Raw genomic sequence first — 18,398 nt, 5'->3', positions numbered from 1 at the left:
AAATTTTAATTAAGAAGAAAAGAAAACCTTTTTAAATTAAGTCTTAAAAAGAGGTGTAAAGATATTGACAATAAGCTACGCAAACCCACCAAGACATGCAATCGTTTAAATCAAGGCACGAGTCGAAAAACACCATCCCATAATATTAGTTAACGATTAACACATTTCTATATGTATTGTAAGCATACAATACAACTGATAATATGTTGCGCTTATTTATGTGGTGTACTGACATTTTTGCGCGTTTAACGGCTGAAATCTAACGTGGTTTGTGCCCTTCAGAATGAAAAAAGTTTGCATTTCCCTTTTTAATAAAAGGCAAGCTTTTAAGCCTGAGAAATCACCCCGTAAATGCACACGTTTAATTGCACATGTTAATATGTATGCTTACACAGTATTAAAAGACACTCAACAATTACACAGTATTTAAAGACAGTCAACAATTAACGTCATTTACCTTCGTTCCCGCGTTTGACTTGTGCTGTAAATCTCTTCCTCGTTTTCAGTTCACGTGATTACGTAGGAGGCGTAATACGTGATGACGCAATACGTGACTCCGCCTCCTCCATTAGAGTATATGGACAAAAAACAGGTTCCAGTTATGACCATTACGCGTAGAATTTCGAAATGAAACCTGCCTAACTTTTGTAAGTAAGCTGTAAGGAATGAGCCTGCCAAATTTCAGCCTTCTACCTACACGGGAAGTTGGAGAATTAGTGATGAGTGAGTCAGTCAAACAAGTTCCAGTTATGACCATTATGTGTAGAATTTCGAAATGAAACCTGCCTAACTTTTGTAAGTACGCTGTAAGGAATGAGCCTGCCAAATTTCAGCCTTCTACCTACACGGGAAGTTGGAGAATTAGTGATGAGTGAGTCAGTCAAACAAGTTCCAGTTATGACCATTACGTGTAGAATTTCGAAATGAAACCTGCCTAACTTTTGTAAGTAAGCTGTAACGAATGAGCCTGCCAAATTTCAGCCTTCTACCTACACGGGAAGTTGGAGAATTAGTGATGAGTCAGTCAGTCAGTCAGTCAGTCAGTCAGTCAGTGAGGGCTTTGCCTTTTATTAGTATAGATACACACATATATATATACACACATACATATATATATATATATATATAGATATATATTATATATATATACACACATATATATACACATACAGATATATACACACACATATATATATACACATACAGATATATACACACACATATATATATATACACATACAGATATATATATATACACACATATATATATATACACATACAGATATATATATACACACATATATATATATATACACATACAGATATATATTACACACACACATATATATATATACACATACAGACATATATATATATATAGCAAAATACCCGCGCTTCGCAGCAGAGAAGTAGTGTGTTAAAGAGGTTATGAAAAAAAAAGGAAACATTTTAAAAATAACGTAACATGATTGTCAATGTAATTGTGTTGTCATTGTTATGAGTCTTGCTGTCATATATATATATATATATATATATATATATATATATATATATATATATGTGTGTATGTGTATATGTATATATATATATGACAGCAACACTCATAACAATGACAACACAATTACATTGACAATCATGTTACGTTATTTTTAAAATGTTTCCTTTACTTTTTCATAACCTCTTTAACACACTACTTGTCCGCTGCGAAGCACGGGTATTTTGCTAGTTGCATATAATTAGGAAGAGAGATAGCAGAAAGTGAAACAGAAATGAAGACAAAATGTCAAGGAAAGAGGATTACGTAGGGGAAAAGAGTAAAAGCTTTGGTCTTAGTGCCAGGTTTTTACAACATAATGCACGTCAAGGCCGAATGATGATGTAGTATATGAAAAGGAGACCTAGATATAAGTGACTAGCAGTTAAAATCAAAGAGAAAATAGTGAGATGCAGAAAAAATATCTTGTTCTAACTAAGAAAACCAGACACTAACATTTTCCTGTATATTAAGCTCACCTTCATTATCTAAAAGAAGTGATTGCTAAGTATGTGACTATTTAACTTCCTAGCCCATCATTGTGAAAAAGCTCTGAACATGGAAGCTACTCATGCTTGTACAGCTAGATCTGAATTTAACAGGTACAAAATTCAAATAGGCCACTCACAGAACTAATTCAAATATTGCAGTAAGATAAGCACAAAACTAGCCAACATTTAGATCTCCAACCAAAGTAGACTCACTAAGCAACTAAGTGCTGATAACTAGAATATTATACAATCAGAGGTAACAGTTACCTCAAGAAACAAGCTAGTTATGAGTAAACAGTTAAACCATACTGAAGTTAGTACATTCTAGACTTGACGTAGCTGAATTGCTGCTTGTATAACTAAGTGTACTGGTCAACTTTTCTAATCTGTTTCTATATTATATTTAATATTTTTGTTCATTATACAATATTAATATACATAGGTTACTTTGGTTTACTGAACTATGCTGCACTGAAATGCCAAAAACATTTTAAACTCCATCTTAAGATCAATGATTCATTCATGAGTTTTTTCCAAAAACCCATAATTAAAGTAGTACATCAAATCCATTGTAATCTGTGTGCTCGCTGACTCACTCCTTAATCTCTTAGTGCTTCATAAACTGACAATATTTTGTGATGACTGTAGCAACAGACAGTGGTCACCACATAGAACACATTAAATTCACATTATGAAAATTCTCTGAAGATCTAGAATACTAAGATTATACTATAAATTATGTAATTTTCCTGATTAGATGCATTAATGCATATGTATTATTATTTTTATTGAAAAATATGAATTAAATTGAAATAATTTATACTGCTAATGATTACAGATTTATAAGTTGGTAATGTTTCTCTGTCTTTATGTTCTTATGTTTTAAAGAATCTGTATTCTAAAGAGCAGGATGAAAGGAAAGGGAAAAACGGGAATTAGAGGCTGGCACGTCTGGGCAGAGTTAGTATGTTTGAATTAAAAAAATCTGGTCAGAAGAACTGAATTCTGTTCCTGTGTCTCTGAGCACCACCTCATGAACCCAACACTTATACATTATTTAAAATGTGTTGTAACTGATACTCGAATACTTACACTTTCTTGGAGTCTAGTTACTTCCACTGTAATGATACTCTAAAATTAACATTCAGATGATTTTTAAAGACTTTGTGGCAAAATGACCTGGGGGTGCGCACAATATCTTCATCTGAGCCAATTGAATCATTTCTCAAAAGGCAGGAAGTGTAAAGTTGTATGGTAGGTGATGAACTTGTGATATTAAAAATCCCTTTTGTGGATACCCATTGAGGTATGTACTTAGTTCACAATGCAGCACATCAGAAAACCTCCAGCCTGATGAAAAACCCAGTTTGGAATAGGAAAAGCTATACAGAAAAAGCACTTCCACTCTTCACAAATTGTTGGGTAACATCAGATATTTGCATCAGCCATGTTTTGCTGTGATTGTTTTTTTTTTTTGCAGTTCTACAGGACAGTGCTATTAGGAAAAGGAGGACAGGATGGAAGTTGGAAATTTCAAAATTACTGATTTTAGACTAGAAGGTGTATACCAACCTGGTGTGAAGATAGGCAGGTCATTGTCACTGCCACCTTTACACTTACTTGGATTTGTTGAACAGTTTCAAAATAAATGTCTTTGCTTGTAGTTTATTATACTTTGGTTATTCCATATATATTTGACAAAGTAACACAGCATGCACCATCAGAAGTAGTGTGGGAACGTACACACTGATATTTATTTACTCATCATCATTGAGGGGTTGTGGAAAAATAACAGATGTTGGAAAGGATTCTGAATTCCTATAGTAAATGACAACACCATTTTGTCACCCTAAAGAAGAACAGACTCTTTTTTACAAATATGTGTTTTTTGTGTTACTGTAAGTGTCTGTGATTTCTTTTGTGTCCGTCTTACAACTAACAGGTATCAAATTTTATGCTTATTTATATATTTTTTCTAAATTGGTTATTTGATTATAATATAATGTTTACTGGGTGGCACAGTGGTAGTGCTGCTGCCTCACAGTTTGGAGACCCGGGTTTGCTTCCCGGGTCCTCCCTGCGTGGAGTTTGCATGTTCTCCCCGTGTCTGCGTTGGTTTCCTCCCACAGTCCAAAGACATGCTGGTTAGGTGGACTGGCGATTCTAAATTGGCCCTCGTGTGTGCTTGGTGTGTTTGTGTGTGTCGTGGTGGGTTGGCACCCTGCCCAGGATTGGTTCCTGCCTTGTTGGCTGGTATTGGCTCCAGCAGACACCCATGACCCTGTGTTCAGATTCAGTGGGTTGGAAAATGGATGGATGGATAATGTTTACTTCATAATACTTTGCATGACTTTATTTCATCCCACTAAAGGAACAAAACTTCATCATATCATGATAGTATTGTCAAAAGATTGTTCTTCAATCAAATTAAGATTTTTTTTGTTGATGACTTCAGGACGGCCTAAACACAGCAGTACTGTATTCTTAGTCCTAAAGTGGACAGTTAAGAGGGGTTTTGTAAAAACACATTTTAAGTGCCAGAGAGGAAGGACAGGCATCCTGGTTGGAATAAAGGAAGGATTCATGCACGGTCAGGAGGCCATAATGTAAGGAGCAGGCGAACAGGCTCACCAGGAGTAGATCATTCCCCCACACAACAGGTGGCAGTGTCCCTCCAAGCTAAACCTGATCAGAACACCCTCAGGGTGGTATGGGAGTTGGAGTCTGGAAATGGAGTCCTTTCTGGGTCTTTGGGTACCATCAGATGAAGCTGCCAGGGAAGGACTGTACTGTTTTCCACACAACCCAGAAATACTCTGGGAGACTTAGATGGGAGACCGGGTGCAGTTCCCAGATCTGGATTAAAAGAAAGCCTACTGCCTCACTTGAATTAAGTCAGAGTTTGGAGGCAGCAGGCACCACTCAGTAGGAGGTAGACAGGAGGAAGAATACTTATGGAATTTGTTTGTATTGTTTATGTTGCTGATTACTGGAGGATTGTGAAGAAGTGCTTGGTGTGAATAATACCTTTTTATTTTATTGATATAATGTCTGCTGTTATATTGTGTCTTGGGTTTGGGGCTCTCTGGTGTCCACAACATGGAAAAGTAGCTTGTAAGTTATATACTCAGTAATTTCTAAGATTCTTAATTATCAGAAAATGTACATATTTGTTAGTTTATTCACACTGTTAATGCCTGCTCAAAGTGAGAAAATCTTATTAGATGGTTACTGCTTTAATTTTTCTGTCTTGGTTATAGATAAATCTTTCTTTTATAATTATTTTTTTTATTTTGCATCTCCTCAATTAACTTTGAAGCTACAACTGAAAGTAAAAAGGCAAATCACAATTCACATGCACAGATATTATGTTGATATTTATAGAAAAAAAAATTAAAACACATTTTATTGAATTAAAAATGTTGCAATTACTGTAGCTTTGACAGAGAAATGCATAACTTCACTAAATGCACATATGTTTGCTTATTCTGTAATTTTAGTCATGTGATTGCTGCTGCTAAGAACTTTGTTAAGTAACTTATTATGTCTTATTTCTGTGGATAATGGCTACATAAGACATCACAGGGCACATTTATGATGATAATAATAATTCATTACATTTATATAGCACTTTTCTCAGTACTCAAAGCGCTATCCACACAGGGAGGAACCAGGAAGCGAACCCACAATCTTCCACAGTCTCCTTACTGCAAAGCAGCAACACTACCACCGCGCCACCTGTGAGGACCACACATTATGTTTTAAGTCTGTCAGAGTAAAAGTCTAATTGTGCTAGAGAGACAAATTGCTATTTTGCAGCTGGCGACATTTTTCACAAAATTATACAAATAAGTCCTTTTTGCTGCAAGTTACTCAAATAAACTTAAGTGAGTTGTGACTGGATTGTGAACTGTTTAGCCACAAATCTGGACCGTTACTCACAGATGTTTCATAAGTGAAGAAATGGCTATAGGACTCTAGATTATAACTTGATACCTTATATGTATTTTGTTTATTTTTTGCCTCAGTATATAAGTGACATTATAATTGTAGGTTAGAATAACTAGTCAGTTTATAACACAAAGGTCAGGTGGGACACACCCATCCCTAGGGCACTGGATATACAGTACAGGCAAAAACTCTTAACAAGATAAAGTGTTTTGCACATACTTTCAGATTAAATCTTTTAGGTCAAACCATTCATCATCAGAGTGGTTAGTCATTTACTTGTAGGTAACATCACAGTGTCAGGAGCCCCATGTGGATAACTTGAAGCTCAGTAGAACACCCCAACTATCTGAAGGTCAGCCGTGTCATTCATGAACCGTATAGACTTCTGAATCAAGACCAGCCACCTGAAGATGCTCTCTTTCTCTCTCTCCTGCACAAATGCATTCTTTACGAGAACTACTCATCATCAACTTTCATATCCTAACTGAAAGTAAAACTTTTTTTATTTGATTGGTGCAAAACATTTTAACTTTGTGACAAATGTGTATTTTATTAGGTCTTTATATCTAGAATGTTTTGTTGCTATTGTTTATTTTATTTGGCAATAAATGCTGCCTTGCATTAAGCTCCTATACTTTGTATGCACATCTTGTGTGATTGAGGAAGGAAATAAAGTAAATGCATGGCATTTGATGTGCAGAGGTAATTGCTTAGATGGCCAAAAGGGGGTGCTTCCAGTAGAGAAGTGGCACTGGAGGGAGTAATGAACCATTGGTAATTGACAGTAAGGCCACAGACACACTAGCATTCACTGTCTTTGGGACACCCGTTTATCTTGCTCTAGTCTATGCTAGTGAGTCACTATCAGAAGTACTAGAGTAGTGGTAGGTTGTGCAAGCACCAGTCATTTCATAGTGAGTGTGTGTTTTCAGATTAGTGGGAGAAAGCAAATCAATAACAAAACTAGTGCACCCCACTCACTCCACAATAATGTATTATAAGTCATCTAAGCACACATTATGGTGATTTAGGTCATAATCTATATAAATAATTCACTAAGCCAGAAGACAAGTAGCCACCCATGGAAAGCACGCCGGAAGGGGCGTGGATTCACTAAGCTGCCGACAAGTAAGACACCCATGGCGCACGCATGAAGGAGCCACGCCCACCAACTCTAAGACCATTGGATACGACAATAACTCGCAGAGCCACGCCCACCAACTCGGATGCGACGCCTCGGAAAACATGCCGTCATTTCTGTTTGTCTGTGCCACAGTCCACATGCAGCTCTGAGCCACGTTAACTTTTCATTAGTCAACCTCAGTGGAACCTTGGTTCACACAGAGGCAGCGCGAGAGAGAGACAGAGGCACACACAGGCAGCGCGCGAGAGAGAGCCACGCACACACAGGCAGCGCGACAGAGAGACAGAGGCACAGACAGGCAGCCCGAGAGAGAGACAGAGGCACACACAGGCAGCCCGAGAGAGAGAGCCGCGCACACACAGGCAGCGCCACAGAGAGACGGAGGCACACACACAGGCAGCGTGACAGAGAGAGCTGCGCAATCCTTTAAAACTGAGGTTAAAACACAATGAAGGAAGCAGTCTTTAAAAACCAATAAGCCTTGTGCCTCTTTTTCATTAGCGTCTCACCTGCTCACCCTGCAACAGTAGAGATGCTTTCTCAGCAGCTGACCTTCTCTGTGCCTGACTCCACTACTGTCAGTTGCCTGATTAAAAATGGTGAACTCCTGCAATGTTACTATCTTGGTTGGCTTTTAAATAAAGTTCGGATTTGTTCAAATGTTCCTTTTTCCCCCCTGTGCTTAAAACTCATTTTAAAAAAAAGTGTTTATACAACTGCTGCAATGTTACAGAGAGAGAAAGGGCTCGTACTTCTGAGAGACAGAGGGAGAGGGGGCTCTCGTGCTGCTGAGAGAGAGGGGGGGGGGGGCTGGGGAGGCTCACGTACTGCTGAGAGAGAGAGGGGGGGGAGGCTCGGGTGCTGCTGAGAGAGAGAGTGAGGGGGTGGGGGGGGGAGAGGCTCCCGTGCTGCTGAGAGAGAGACTCGCTCATGCAGCTGAGCAGGGAGGCTGGGTTTTTTTCCCCCTGTGCTTAAAACTCATTTAAAAAAAAAAGTGTTTATACAACTGCTGCAATGTTACAGAGAGGGGGGAGGGAGGCTCGGGTGCTGCTGAGAGAGAGAGAGAGAGAGAGAGAGAGAGCATGCAGCTGAGCAGGGAGCCTGGGTGTTTGTGTCAGTGTTATTCAATGTTTTTACTATTACACTGTGCATTCTATGGTGTAATGATTAACTATATTTGTGCTTAAAAATCTTTAAAAAAATATATTTACATACAGTTCGTATGGTCTGGAATGGATTAATTGTATTTACATACAATCCTATGGGGGAAATTGCTTTGGTTCACGACCAAATCGGTTTACGACCAGAGGTTTGGAATGAATTATGGTCATGAACCGAGGTTCCACTGTATATTGACTCTAGAAAACATGATCAGCAAGTCTTTGATAGGCTGCAACAAAATGATGAAAGAACGGGCACATTCTTTTCTCACAAGCTGGGTGGGTGGGTGTTAGTTAGTTAATTAGTTATTCGAAAGATTTCAAGATTTAATATGCACAAGCGGTACAGCCCAAACCAGAAAAGACGGCTGGCAAAAAGTGGCTGACAAATTAAACGCGTGTGCATTGTACTTACTGAAAGCGGCGTTACGGATTTTGCAAATGTTCATTTTTTCCCTCTCCTTAAAAAACATGATTATGCGGCGTATACTACGCCGCGGGTTGGTATGCAGCGTGTAAAACAGTTTGTTTGTCGCGGATAATTTGCCTTTTACTTTAACACAAAGACAATTTCCTGCTAGATTTGCCTTTGCGATGACAATTGATAAGGCACAGGGCCAAACTTTCAAAAAGATGTTCATGTATCTGCCAAATCCAGTTTTCAGTCACAGACAGTTGTATGTTGCTCTCTTCAGACTTCCATCTTTTCATTCACTTACTGGTATGCCTGCAGGAACACGTGCAGTGAGCGAGAGTGAGCGAGCGACACACACACGCATACAGGCGCGTGAGAGAGAGAGCGCTGGACGCATAAGAATAATAATACTTCATTACATTGATATACCAGTGTTTTCAGTATTCAAAGTGCTATCCACACAGGGAGAAACTGGGAAGCGAACCCAAAATCTTCCACAGTCTCCTTACTGCAAAACAGCAGCACTACCACTGCACTACAAGGCAGTTAAAGAATGCACCGGCCTCGATTTTGTTTTCACTTCTGTTTACAGCGATCGGATCGTAGCGTGCATTGTTGCAATGTTACTTTTCTTGGTGGCTTATTACATTACGGATGTTTCACATGTTAATTTTTTTCCCTGTGCTTAAAAGACATTAAAAAAGTGTTTCTCAACTGTGACTCCGCAACAACTCAAGCTATATCAAGCGTCAACAACGAAGACTCGCTACACCTTAATGAACAAGTGCTGAAACTTATCCCTACCGACGAAGTAACTTTCACCAGTGTGGCCTCCATTGTCACAGACGATCCCGCTTTCAGTCACGGACAATTGTATGTTGCTCTCTCCAGAGATCCATCTTTTCATTCATTCATAGTGGTATCCACAAACCCACCCCATTTGGACAACTGTGTCGTTCAGCAAGTGTTCACCCATCAATACATAACTATGCGGCGTATGTTACGCCGCGGGTTGGCTAGTAATATATAAATAAGTCCATAATAACAGCCTAGTTAAGCATCTCTTGTTTATAATGATTAATGTTAATCCTCATCTGCAGAACTAGGGTGTTGTACCGTATTAGCCATTATGGTCATAGTGAGAAGTCAAGCAAAATGACACTTTTTATTGGCTAACTAGGAAGATTACAATATGCAAGCTTTTGAGGCAACTCAGGCCCTTTCTTTAGGCAAGATGGTATGCTCATATGTTTTGCATTTGTAAACTGTTAGTCAAAACCACTGGTATATGCAGACTTGCAGTTGTGCGTGGATGCCAGATGTGTGCTTCACATTGTATAAGAAAGGCGGAAATGTAATAGGAGCAGCAGAAAACTTAAGTGTGTAATTCTCTGATGTGGAGATCAGACTTTCAGCTAAGGGAATTGGCTGAGGATACATGCTGTGTGTAAACAGTCATCTTATGTTTGTACAGCAAGTCTTTTATTGTTAAATCTCAGGAAATGTTTTGTCACTTTTTTCCTGCTGATTTTTTTAGTGTTCCAGACAACTACTGTGGGATATTTAAAATTCAGACAAATATTAATTAAAATATTCATATTTATTATCTTAAATTATTTAAAACCCGAATGAACTAAAAATCAAAGGAGTATTTTACAAAATAAATCAGCTATTCTTTGCTAAAAGAGGGTGACTCTAGGTGTTTCTTCTCTCCAGACAAAAATGCCACAAGGATGATATTAATAACTAGAGAATACAAAGTATCAAAACAACAGATGAAGCTAAAGTAAAATCTTGCTTCTCCACTGGGAGGGTAGCATGGTGACCCAGTAGACAGTAATACTGCCTTATGGACCCAGCATGCTTGGTTCAAATTCCACAACCATTTACTGACTATGTGGGTTTATATTTCCTTAAGTGTTTAAAGGGTGTTTTCTCCAATTACTTATCTTTTCGCTTCTAATATTATTCTCGAATTTCTCTTATTTTAAGTTAACTGGAGGTTTGATGTTGGTCCAGTTTGTAAGTGTGTGCCTAAAGTGCCTTGTGATAGACTGGTGACCCATCTAGTGTTGGTTCTTGCCTTGCAGCTGATGGTCCCGGGATAGACTTTAGCATCTTGCTGCCTTGAATTCAGTTAATCAGGTTTAAGAATGTTATGTAGGGTAACGGGACATCCTCCTTTTGGTGACTAAAATATTGTTCCAGTTGAGAGTTATACAATTTGTAAAATTGTCTGGGATTTTGCTGCTCAGACTGAGTAAACAAACATCATCAGTCAGTCAATCATTCTCCAACCCGCTACATCCTAACACAGGGTCACGGGGGTCTGCTGGAGCCAATCCCAGTCAGCACAGGGCGCAAGGCACAAACCAATCCCGGGCAGGACGCCAGCACACTGCAGGGTAAACAAACATAGGCCTACATATTTTAATTTGTTCCTTACACTACCAGTAGACACCTTAAAGTTTCAGCAGCATAACTTGGTAGTTTGCACCTTCCAGAGTAGAGGTTTGCTTAATGAACAACATGCATACAGGTTCAAATGACAGCCAGGCACACTGGCAAGAGCTGCATTACAATTGAACATCAAAGTGTACATTTACAAACAAGTTCATAAATAAATACTAATGCTTCCAACCTTGGCCTGCACATTGGAGGCAGAGTGTACTATCTGTAGAAATGGTATGTACTGTACAGGTATACTGTATGTCAATAGCAATTACAGGTGCTAGCAACTTAGGAGCCCATGTTCACTCTACAAAGCACATAACTGCAGTTAGGGATAAAGCTAATCAGCAAAAATGGAAGAATGTTTTGTGAGACCAGGCAAGCAAATGATGCTGTATCTACAGCTGAAGGAGCATCTTCAAATGTGGACACAAAGTATTTCCTCTCATCTGCTACCCATCTCTGAGTGCCTCTAAGAGATTTTAGTCCTTTTTTCTCACTTCAGAATCTAAATTCACTGAATCCTTGGCTCTGATTGCCTTTTTAAACTCCCCTAAACGACAGGTCTGGACTAGGGTTTATAAATCACTTTTGGAGGCACCCCAGGCCACCATATTCTGACTTGCACTTAAATGGCCTAGGCCTCTATTTTGAGCAGCACCGCCTCATCTGGCCAATCTGCTAAATGGAGATATTAAGTTGGTAATTTTTATTTGGTACATTATGTGCTTTACTCTTTTCATGTCACCTTGATCAATTGTCTTATGCCACGTTTGCCAAAAGTTAACTAATGAGGTAATCCTCATAAATGTACTGAATATGTTACCTCTGTAAACTGTTTTCTGAGTCCTGCATGGCAGGCCTGTCCTGCATGTGCGGATTTTGCCTGTTCTCCATATATGCTGCTTTGTTTCTCTTCATGTACTAAAACAGTGATGTGTGTTTTTTTGTCTGTGAATTTTGGATCTTGCTGGTGTTTTTCTCCGAATATTCTGTTTTTTCTCTTAATTGGTCTTGTATGAGTGTTTATGAGTATTTGAGTGCACGGGAATGGTCTTGATACTCAGTCCCAAGCTGACTCTAGGTTCCAAGTACCTTCACTTGGATTGTTTTACTAGGAATATCTGCTGATCATAGTGCCCTACAGCAGGGGTCCCCAACCACCGGTCCACGACCCACTACCGGGCCGCAGCCGTCTGACAGCCGGGCCGCGAGAGAACTGTCGGCAATGGAGACTCACTCAGACTTTTCAGAACGCTTGGCGGGTGGGGCTTTGCAGCGGCGCAGAGAGAGGAGAGAGACCGAGGTGAGAGAGTATTACAACAAAGTATTGTTACAGTCCCAACAGTTTCCCCATATGACACGAGTCTATAGAAATCTCGTTACTACGAAGTACATTCAGCAGATACTTTCAGAAGTGACCTTGAAATGCTTGAATGAATCATCCACAGAGCAGTTAGATCTGTGGTCGCAGCTCAGATATGCACGTTTGCACAACGATCCCCAAATAGAAACATTGTAAAAAAATCTCTTTCTTCGAACTTTCCTCGTACTGTTTTTTTTTTTTTTTGCTGTTTTTGTTTTCTGTGGTTTTCAGTGACATCTTTTGCTTATTGCTTGTCAACATTTGAAAAACATCCATTGGAATTTAACTCATTGTCACCCTCCTATAGAAACGGCAGACACGAAAAAAACGATAACAGTGTTAATGTTTGTGATGTGCAATCTGTTGGAATGGCAAATACAAAGCATATGTCTTTGTTATATGCAAAAAAAGAAGAAAAATCTCGGGTTGCAAACGTATGCGAACTGATTAATAATAATAGAAATGTTATGTAAATTGTGTATAAAACTGCCCCCCCCACTGACCGGTCCGTGGAAAAATTTGCATCTAATAAAGTGGTCCTTGCTGTCAAAAAGGTTGGGGACCACTGCCCTAGAGCATCAGTATGTTCCGTATTATTATCTTTCCTTCATTTAATATTAATTCCTAGATGCTGCTTATTCAAGACATATACATTACTGATTAATAAACTTTTCTAACTTTTTGAACAAGAAAATGCGGAAGAGACAACATTACTGACATGATGCATATTAACCCATTAGGCACCAAACAGTGAATGTCAAGACAACATGCTGGTATGTGCTGAGGAAATGAACATCCTGATTATAAGAAGTCTTTCTGAAAATACATCCTAATTCCAAAGAGCTAATGGAAGCCAGAGGAAGGATGGGAGTACAATAAAAATGACACCAAGAGAGGCCTGATTAGGTATTTAAAGAAGGCTGGAGAAATCTGATCTCATTGCCCTTCCTTTCAAGTCTTGTTCTATTATTAATAGTGCTATACATACAGTGTGCTTATTACAAGTGTGTGTGTGTGCAGTGTGTTTATTACAAGGGGAAGGTCTTGGAAAGACTGGAAGTAAAGATTAAAACTCTGCTTTGGAAAAAGGAGACAGCAAATGAAAGTGTTGTGTTTTAAAGAGATGTAGTAAAATCACATTCACAAAAATAAATAATGTGAATGACTGAAATTAACATTTCAAAAGATACAATAACAATGACCATAAGTCATACTTTTAACAATTGCATGTCTTCTCATTTTTCTGTGTTACCTTAACTTTGGGTGCCTTGTACAGAGGGCACTGCTTTCTTAATGTCTTGTTTCTTTTTTGTAGTTGTGCCAGTTTTAAACTGTAAAGCTATCAGAATTAAAAAGCAATGATATATTTACAATCTTGTTGGTATGATATTAATCTGCATCCAGCCCTGCAAGCAGGTCCTCCAACTTAAAAGGAAAACTTGGGGGTTGGTGGCAGGATTGGCACTCCAGCAACCGCAAAACACCTCACACTGTTCCATTTCTCTGTGATTGTCTAATATTACTGCCCATGAGGCACTTTCACTAATGTATTTATTTGACAGAGAAATGGCCTAATCCTTTGTTGTCAAGTGGAGACCTTGTCTCTTGTCTATGACACTCACTGGATGTTCTTATTTTCATGGATTAACAGAAGTGAAGGTTTTGACAAAAGTATGAAGGGTGCCAGTGATAATCCAACCTATATTTTTAAATGTATTTAATTTTGCAAATATCTGCCCATCCAGATATAACTCAAGAGATAACTATTTTAATTTCCTTAGACTAAGCCCTTAGGAGTTAATTGTGCCAATTCCAGCTTTATTCTTGTACTTTTTTGTTCTAAATGCCTATTTTTGCACTACTAAGCTGACATCAAGTGCTTCCCAGCTCCTAACATCAAACATATCATAGAATATGGTCATTTGAATGTAGATATGGGGGAGTAAAGGGGTTGCCAGCCCAACCTGGCCACTCTCCAATCAGCTATTCCTCTTCACACTAATACATTTAAATAATTAAAAATGCATAAATGTTTAAAAACATACATGTTTAAATAGTTTAAATACAGATGTACAGCTCAAGTATTAGAGGAGGAGCAGATACTGTATTTATTAAAAACTGGAGGCATGTCTGTCCTGCACAAACAATGTTATAGCTCATCAGTTGCAGGCTAAAAGTTATTACGGAAACCAGCATAAATAGATTACTTAAAAAAAACAAAAAACAACAGTATGGGAAATGGAGAGCACAAACATGAAAGGTAGCAGAAAAAGGAAGGATGAAAATATAACACTTATTGTCATTTGAAAAACTCACTGTAAAATAAAATAAAGGGACATGTGTTGTAATATGATGACAAAGATGCTAGAGAGACACTTGATGGTACTGATATCATTTAGCATCAACTGTCCCGTAAGTAGTGTTGCATGTCAAAGTTTCCTGACCCATTGTTAGCCATTTTCAGAAGTAGCAGACACAAGGCAGGAACTAAACCATGTTTCCATGACAGACCAGAGTAGCACAATCTCATTCACACATGGCCAGTTTATAATTACAGTACTATTAAATCTAATAGTGTCTGCTTGAAACATGAGGAATCCCGACACTTTAGAAGAAATGTGTGAACAATAGGAAAATCTGCAGATTACATAAAAGTATGCTACCTAATATAATGTTGTTAAGAGGCAGCAATACAACTAACCATGGTGACTTTCAAGTAGTAAAAATAGTACTTAAAATAACTGGAATTCTGGAACAAAGTACCAGGTTATATACTTAAACACATTTTGGGATAACGTAGCTGTTAACTAACCAATTGAAGATGATAGACATTCATTTATGGCATTTCCTATGTTCAGAAAATAAACGCTTTTGTATATATTGGATATTTATAGCTGTACATTAAATTATGATGTATATGTCACAGTGGGCCGTGTTTGGTTATCACATTGATGGCAACAACAGCTGCCATCTTTTGTTACTTTTGTCTACTGGTATAAAAGGTGTTCAAAAACTTTGCCATGCACAAACAAATGTCGAGTTGAGCAGTATTTATACTTTTTTGTTTTTTTTTTGGTACTTGCCTTAATTTTATATTATAATAAATATATACTTTGTTGATCAATATTTCATAAGCATTATTATTTGTCTTTTTCTCTTATTGATTATGGCATGCATAGCATATACATTAAAAGATACTACATTTATATTATTTAATAATATTATTCATGTTTTTACTGAAAGTTAAAAGTAAGACTTCTTTTGGTAAATACTATAAGAAAATAAACTCTAAGACAATTTTTGAGACATCTTAATAGCTTACACATCCATTTTCTATGCAGAAAACTGAAGCCATAAATAATTCCTATCTATCTCCACATCTTACACAACAAGGGCAATATTTTGTGCCCTTTAATGCTGACCTGTACGTGTATAATCATATATGACTAAATGGCAGCATTTTTTTTTATTCATGCATTTACTGTATAAAAACTCACATGCTCTTCTTGCGTTTCAAGAATAGCCAGGGTTCCTCCAAGATTTTCACAGGTAGTTTCACTCTCACTCCAGGTTTTGCGTTCAGTAACAAAGGAGAAACACTTTTTCTTGTGTTGGATCCAATTTATTGGGCATGCCTGGCATAAATGACCTTCAAAAAGGAAAACAAATATTCAGAAAGTAAATAAATTAGTTTACTGTGTTTATGTCATGTTTTCCATTACACTTTTCTGTATTATAAATCTTAATGTTCTCTGAAGTGAGTTTTTTCTTTCTCACTGTTTTTTTGGAACTGACTGTTCAATGCTGTTGTGGGGATGTCCACAGAAAGATTCCCTGTTGTGTTTTCTGCCACATTAAGGCACTAAAAGGAGAGCAGGTTTCCAAAAACACATATAAAAGGCCAGACCTGGCTTAAAATCAGGTTAGGCCCCCTGGATTTTGGCCTCAACCTAGGCAGCCTAACCTCTACTTAAAAGGCAGGCCCGCCTGTATAGGCTCTGAAATGAGGCAGAGACTTTAAGTTCAAATACATAAGCAAAGGATCACAAAACATAAAGCACAGAAAAACAGTGAAATCTCAAATCCAAAACACTGACAAAAGTATTATATTATCAAATAATGTATTAGGTACAAAAGGCAGCACAGCAAAAAATGACAAAAACAATGCAAAAATAGGCAAACTAATACAAATAAAATCTAAAGACAGTACTTAAGTACTGCTGGCACCAGTAACATAGCTGCTTAAGTATGTGGTCCTGCCTCTTTAGGGGTCACATACATGGCATGGCACATAACCAAAAAAACTAAACTTATACTTAGCACAAAACATAACAGTAAATTTAAGCACCAGGTCAATGTATTACATAAGTACAACACAGACAAAGTAAAACAAACACTATATACAAATCTTTATCTTTAAACAACAAAAAAAGACTAAATAAAAAATAAACTTAAGAAAGGGTAACAACTCTGATTGAACCATAATAGACCCTGGTTGAAGCTTATAGGCTCTTGCTGGCCACAACTCCATGCTTGAAGTAGGCAGCTCAAAGACTGGTGGATGAAGGCCATGGGCTTGTGCAGAAAAAAAGGCACTGAATTGTGTTTCTTACAGATGGGAAAGCAGACCAGTCTCTCCACTAGCTAGACAGGGAACTATAAAGTACAGGCAGGTTCAGAGTAGCATTGGAATGAGTTCTTTTCTGCTTTATTTGTACTTTGTTACTCCTTGTGTTCAATCCCTTCCTTGTATTCTTTATTTTATTAAAAAAAAAAAAAACATTTACAGTTTTCGACTCCTTTATGGTTATTTCAGAAATAGCTTAAGAGCATTTCCTTGCGTCAACAAGACAATATACTTCAGTCAGCATGCAATCCTTTAGCTTACAATACACTCACATCCATTTATCTTGTCGATCCACCTAAGCAGAGATGGAAAAGGGGCAGACAATTCTTAATAGTTGGAAATAACTGTTACTCATCAAATATGGACTAATTTTTCATTTATAACTGGTTGCAACACATACATTAAAGCATAGCTTAACATTCTCAATATTGCTTAATTAAATTCTGGGTCACGGGGCCAGAGCCTATGGAATCATCAGGTGCAAAGCAGGATGCCTGCCTGGAGAGGGTACCAGTCCATTTCAGGAGTTATTCATGCATACACACACAGAGCCAGTTTTGAAGTGCCAGTTAATATAACACATGGGCATCTTGAGACTTTAGAAGAAAACTGAGTTCATGGAGAAAAACCACAGGCAACAAATGTGTATCTGTGAGGCAACAGCACTATCCACTGCAGCATTATGTGACCTATCATATTAAAAATAAATTTTATTATTATTAATTAACATTGCTATTGATTAATAGCAGCTGATAAGAAAGAAATATTATGTCCCCTGTTTTGCAGGTATGCTTTTTTCACTCTTTTTATCTCCTGTCATTTAAGTTAAAACCAGGAAAGTCTTCAAACTAATGAAATTATTAAATTAATAATGCAAATAGTAAATAAAGTCAGTGGGATATTGTTATAATATTAAATATTACTTTGGTCAGTGACTTAATGGGAGAGAATGGTGGCATTTCTACAACTTTTAGTAGGGTTCTTTCTTATTCTTAGGCAAGAATTTTTGCATTACTACTTATCAACTTTTAGTTGGCTTCCTTCTTATTTTTTGGCACTGAGTAAGTATACAACACTGGCAAAATCAATGTATGCCCATGGCACTCCAGTAGATGGTGCTGTAAAGTTATCAACTCCATTGAACTCAAGAATCCTTTGTAGTACTCAATGTTTATTGTGCACTGGTACATACAAATTTAAAATTAGTATATAACTTCTGGTATCTTTATTTAGGTGAAAGTCAATAAAGATAATGCATT

General features: G+C 37.7%; 1 protein-coding gene across 1 annotated transcript in view; it reads right to left on the bottom strand.

Annotated features, from left to right (window-relative positions):
• The window catches only part of LOC114658010 (C-type lectin domain family 4 member E-like), a 60,174-nt gene that overhangs the window by 28,042 nt on the left and 13,734 nt on the right, over positions 1 to 18,398 (bottom strand). The window contains exon 4 of the mRNA XM_028810028.2: positions 16,010 to 16,161. Within this exon, the coding sequence (XP_028665861.1) occupies positions 16,010 to 16,161 (152 nt within the window). The remainder of the gene's footprint in view (positions 1 to 16,009; positions 16,162 to 18,398) is intronic.

This window comes from Erpetoichthys calabaricus, chromosome 9 (assembly GCF_900747795.2).
Source record: "Erpetoichthys calabaricus chromosome 9, fErpCal1.3, whole genome shotgun sequence".
NCBI lineage: Eukaryota > Metazoa > Chordata > Cladistia > Polypteriformes > Polypteridae > Erpetoichthys > Erpetoichthys calabaricus.
Note: the sequence above shows the minus strand (reverse complement) of the source record. Positions and strands in the feature narration are given on the sequence as shown.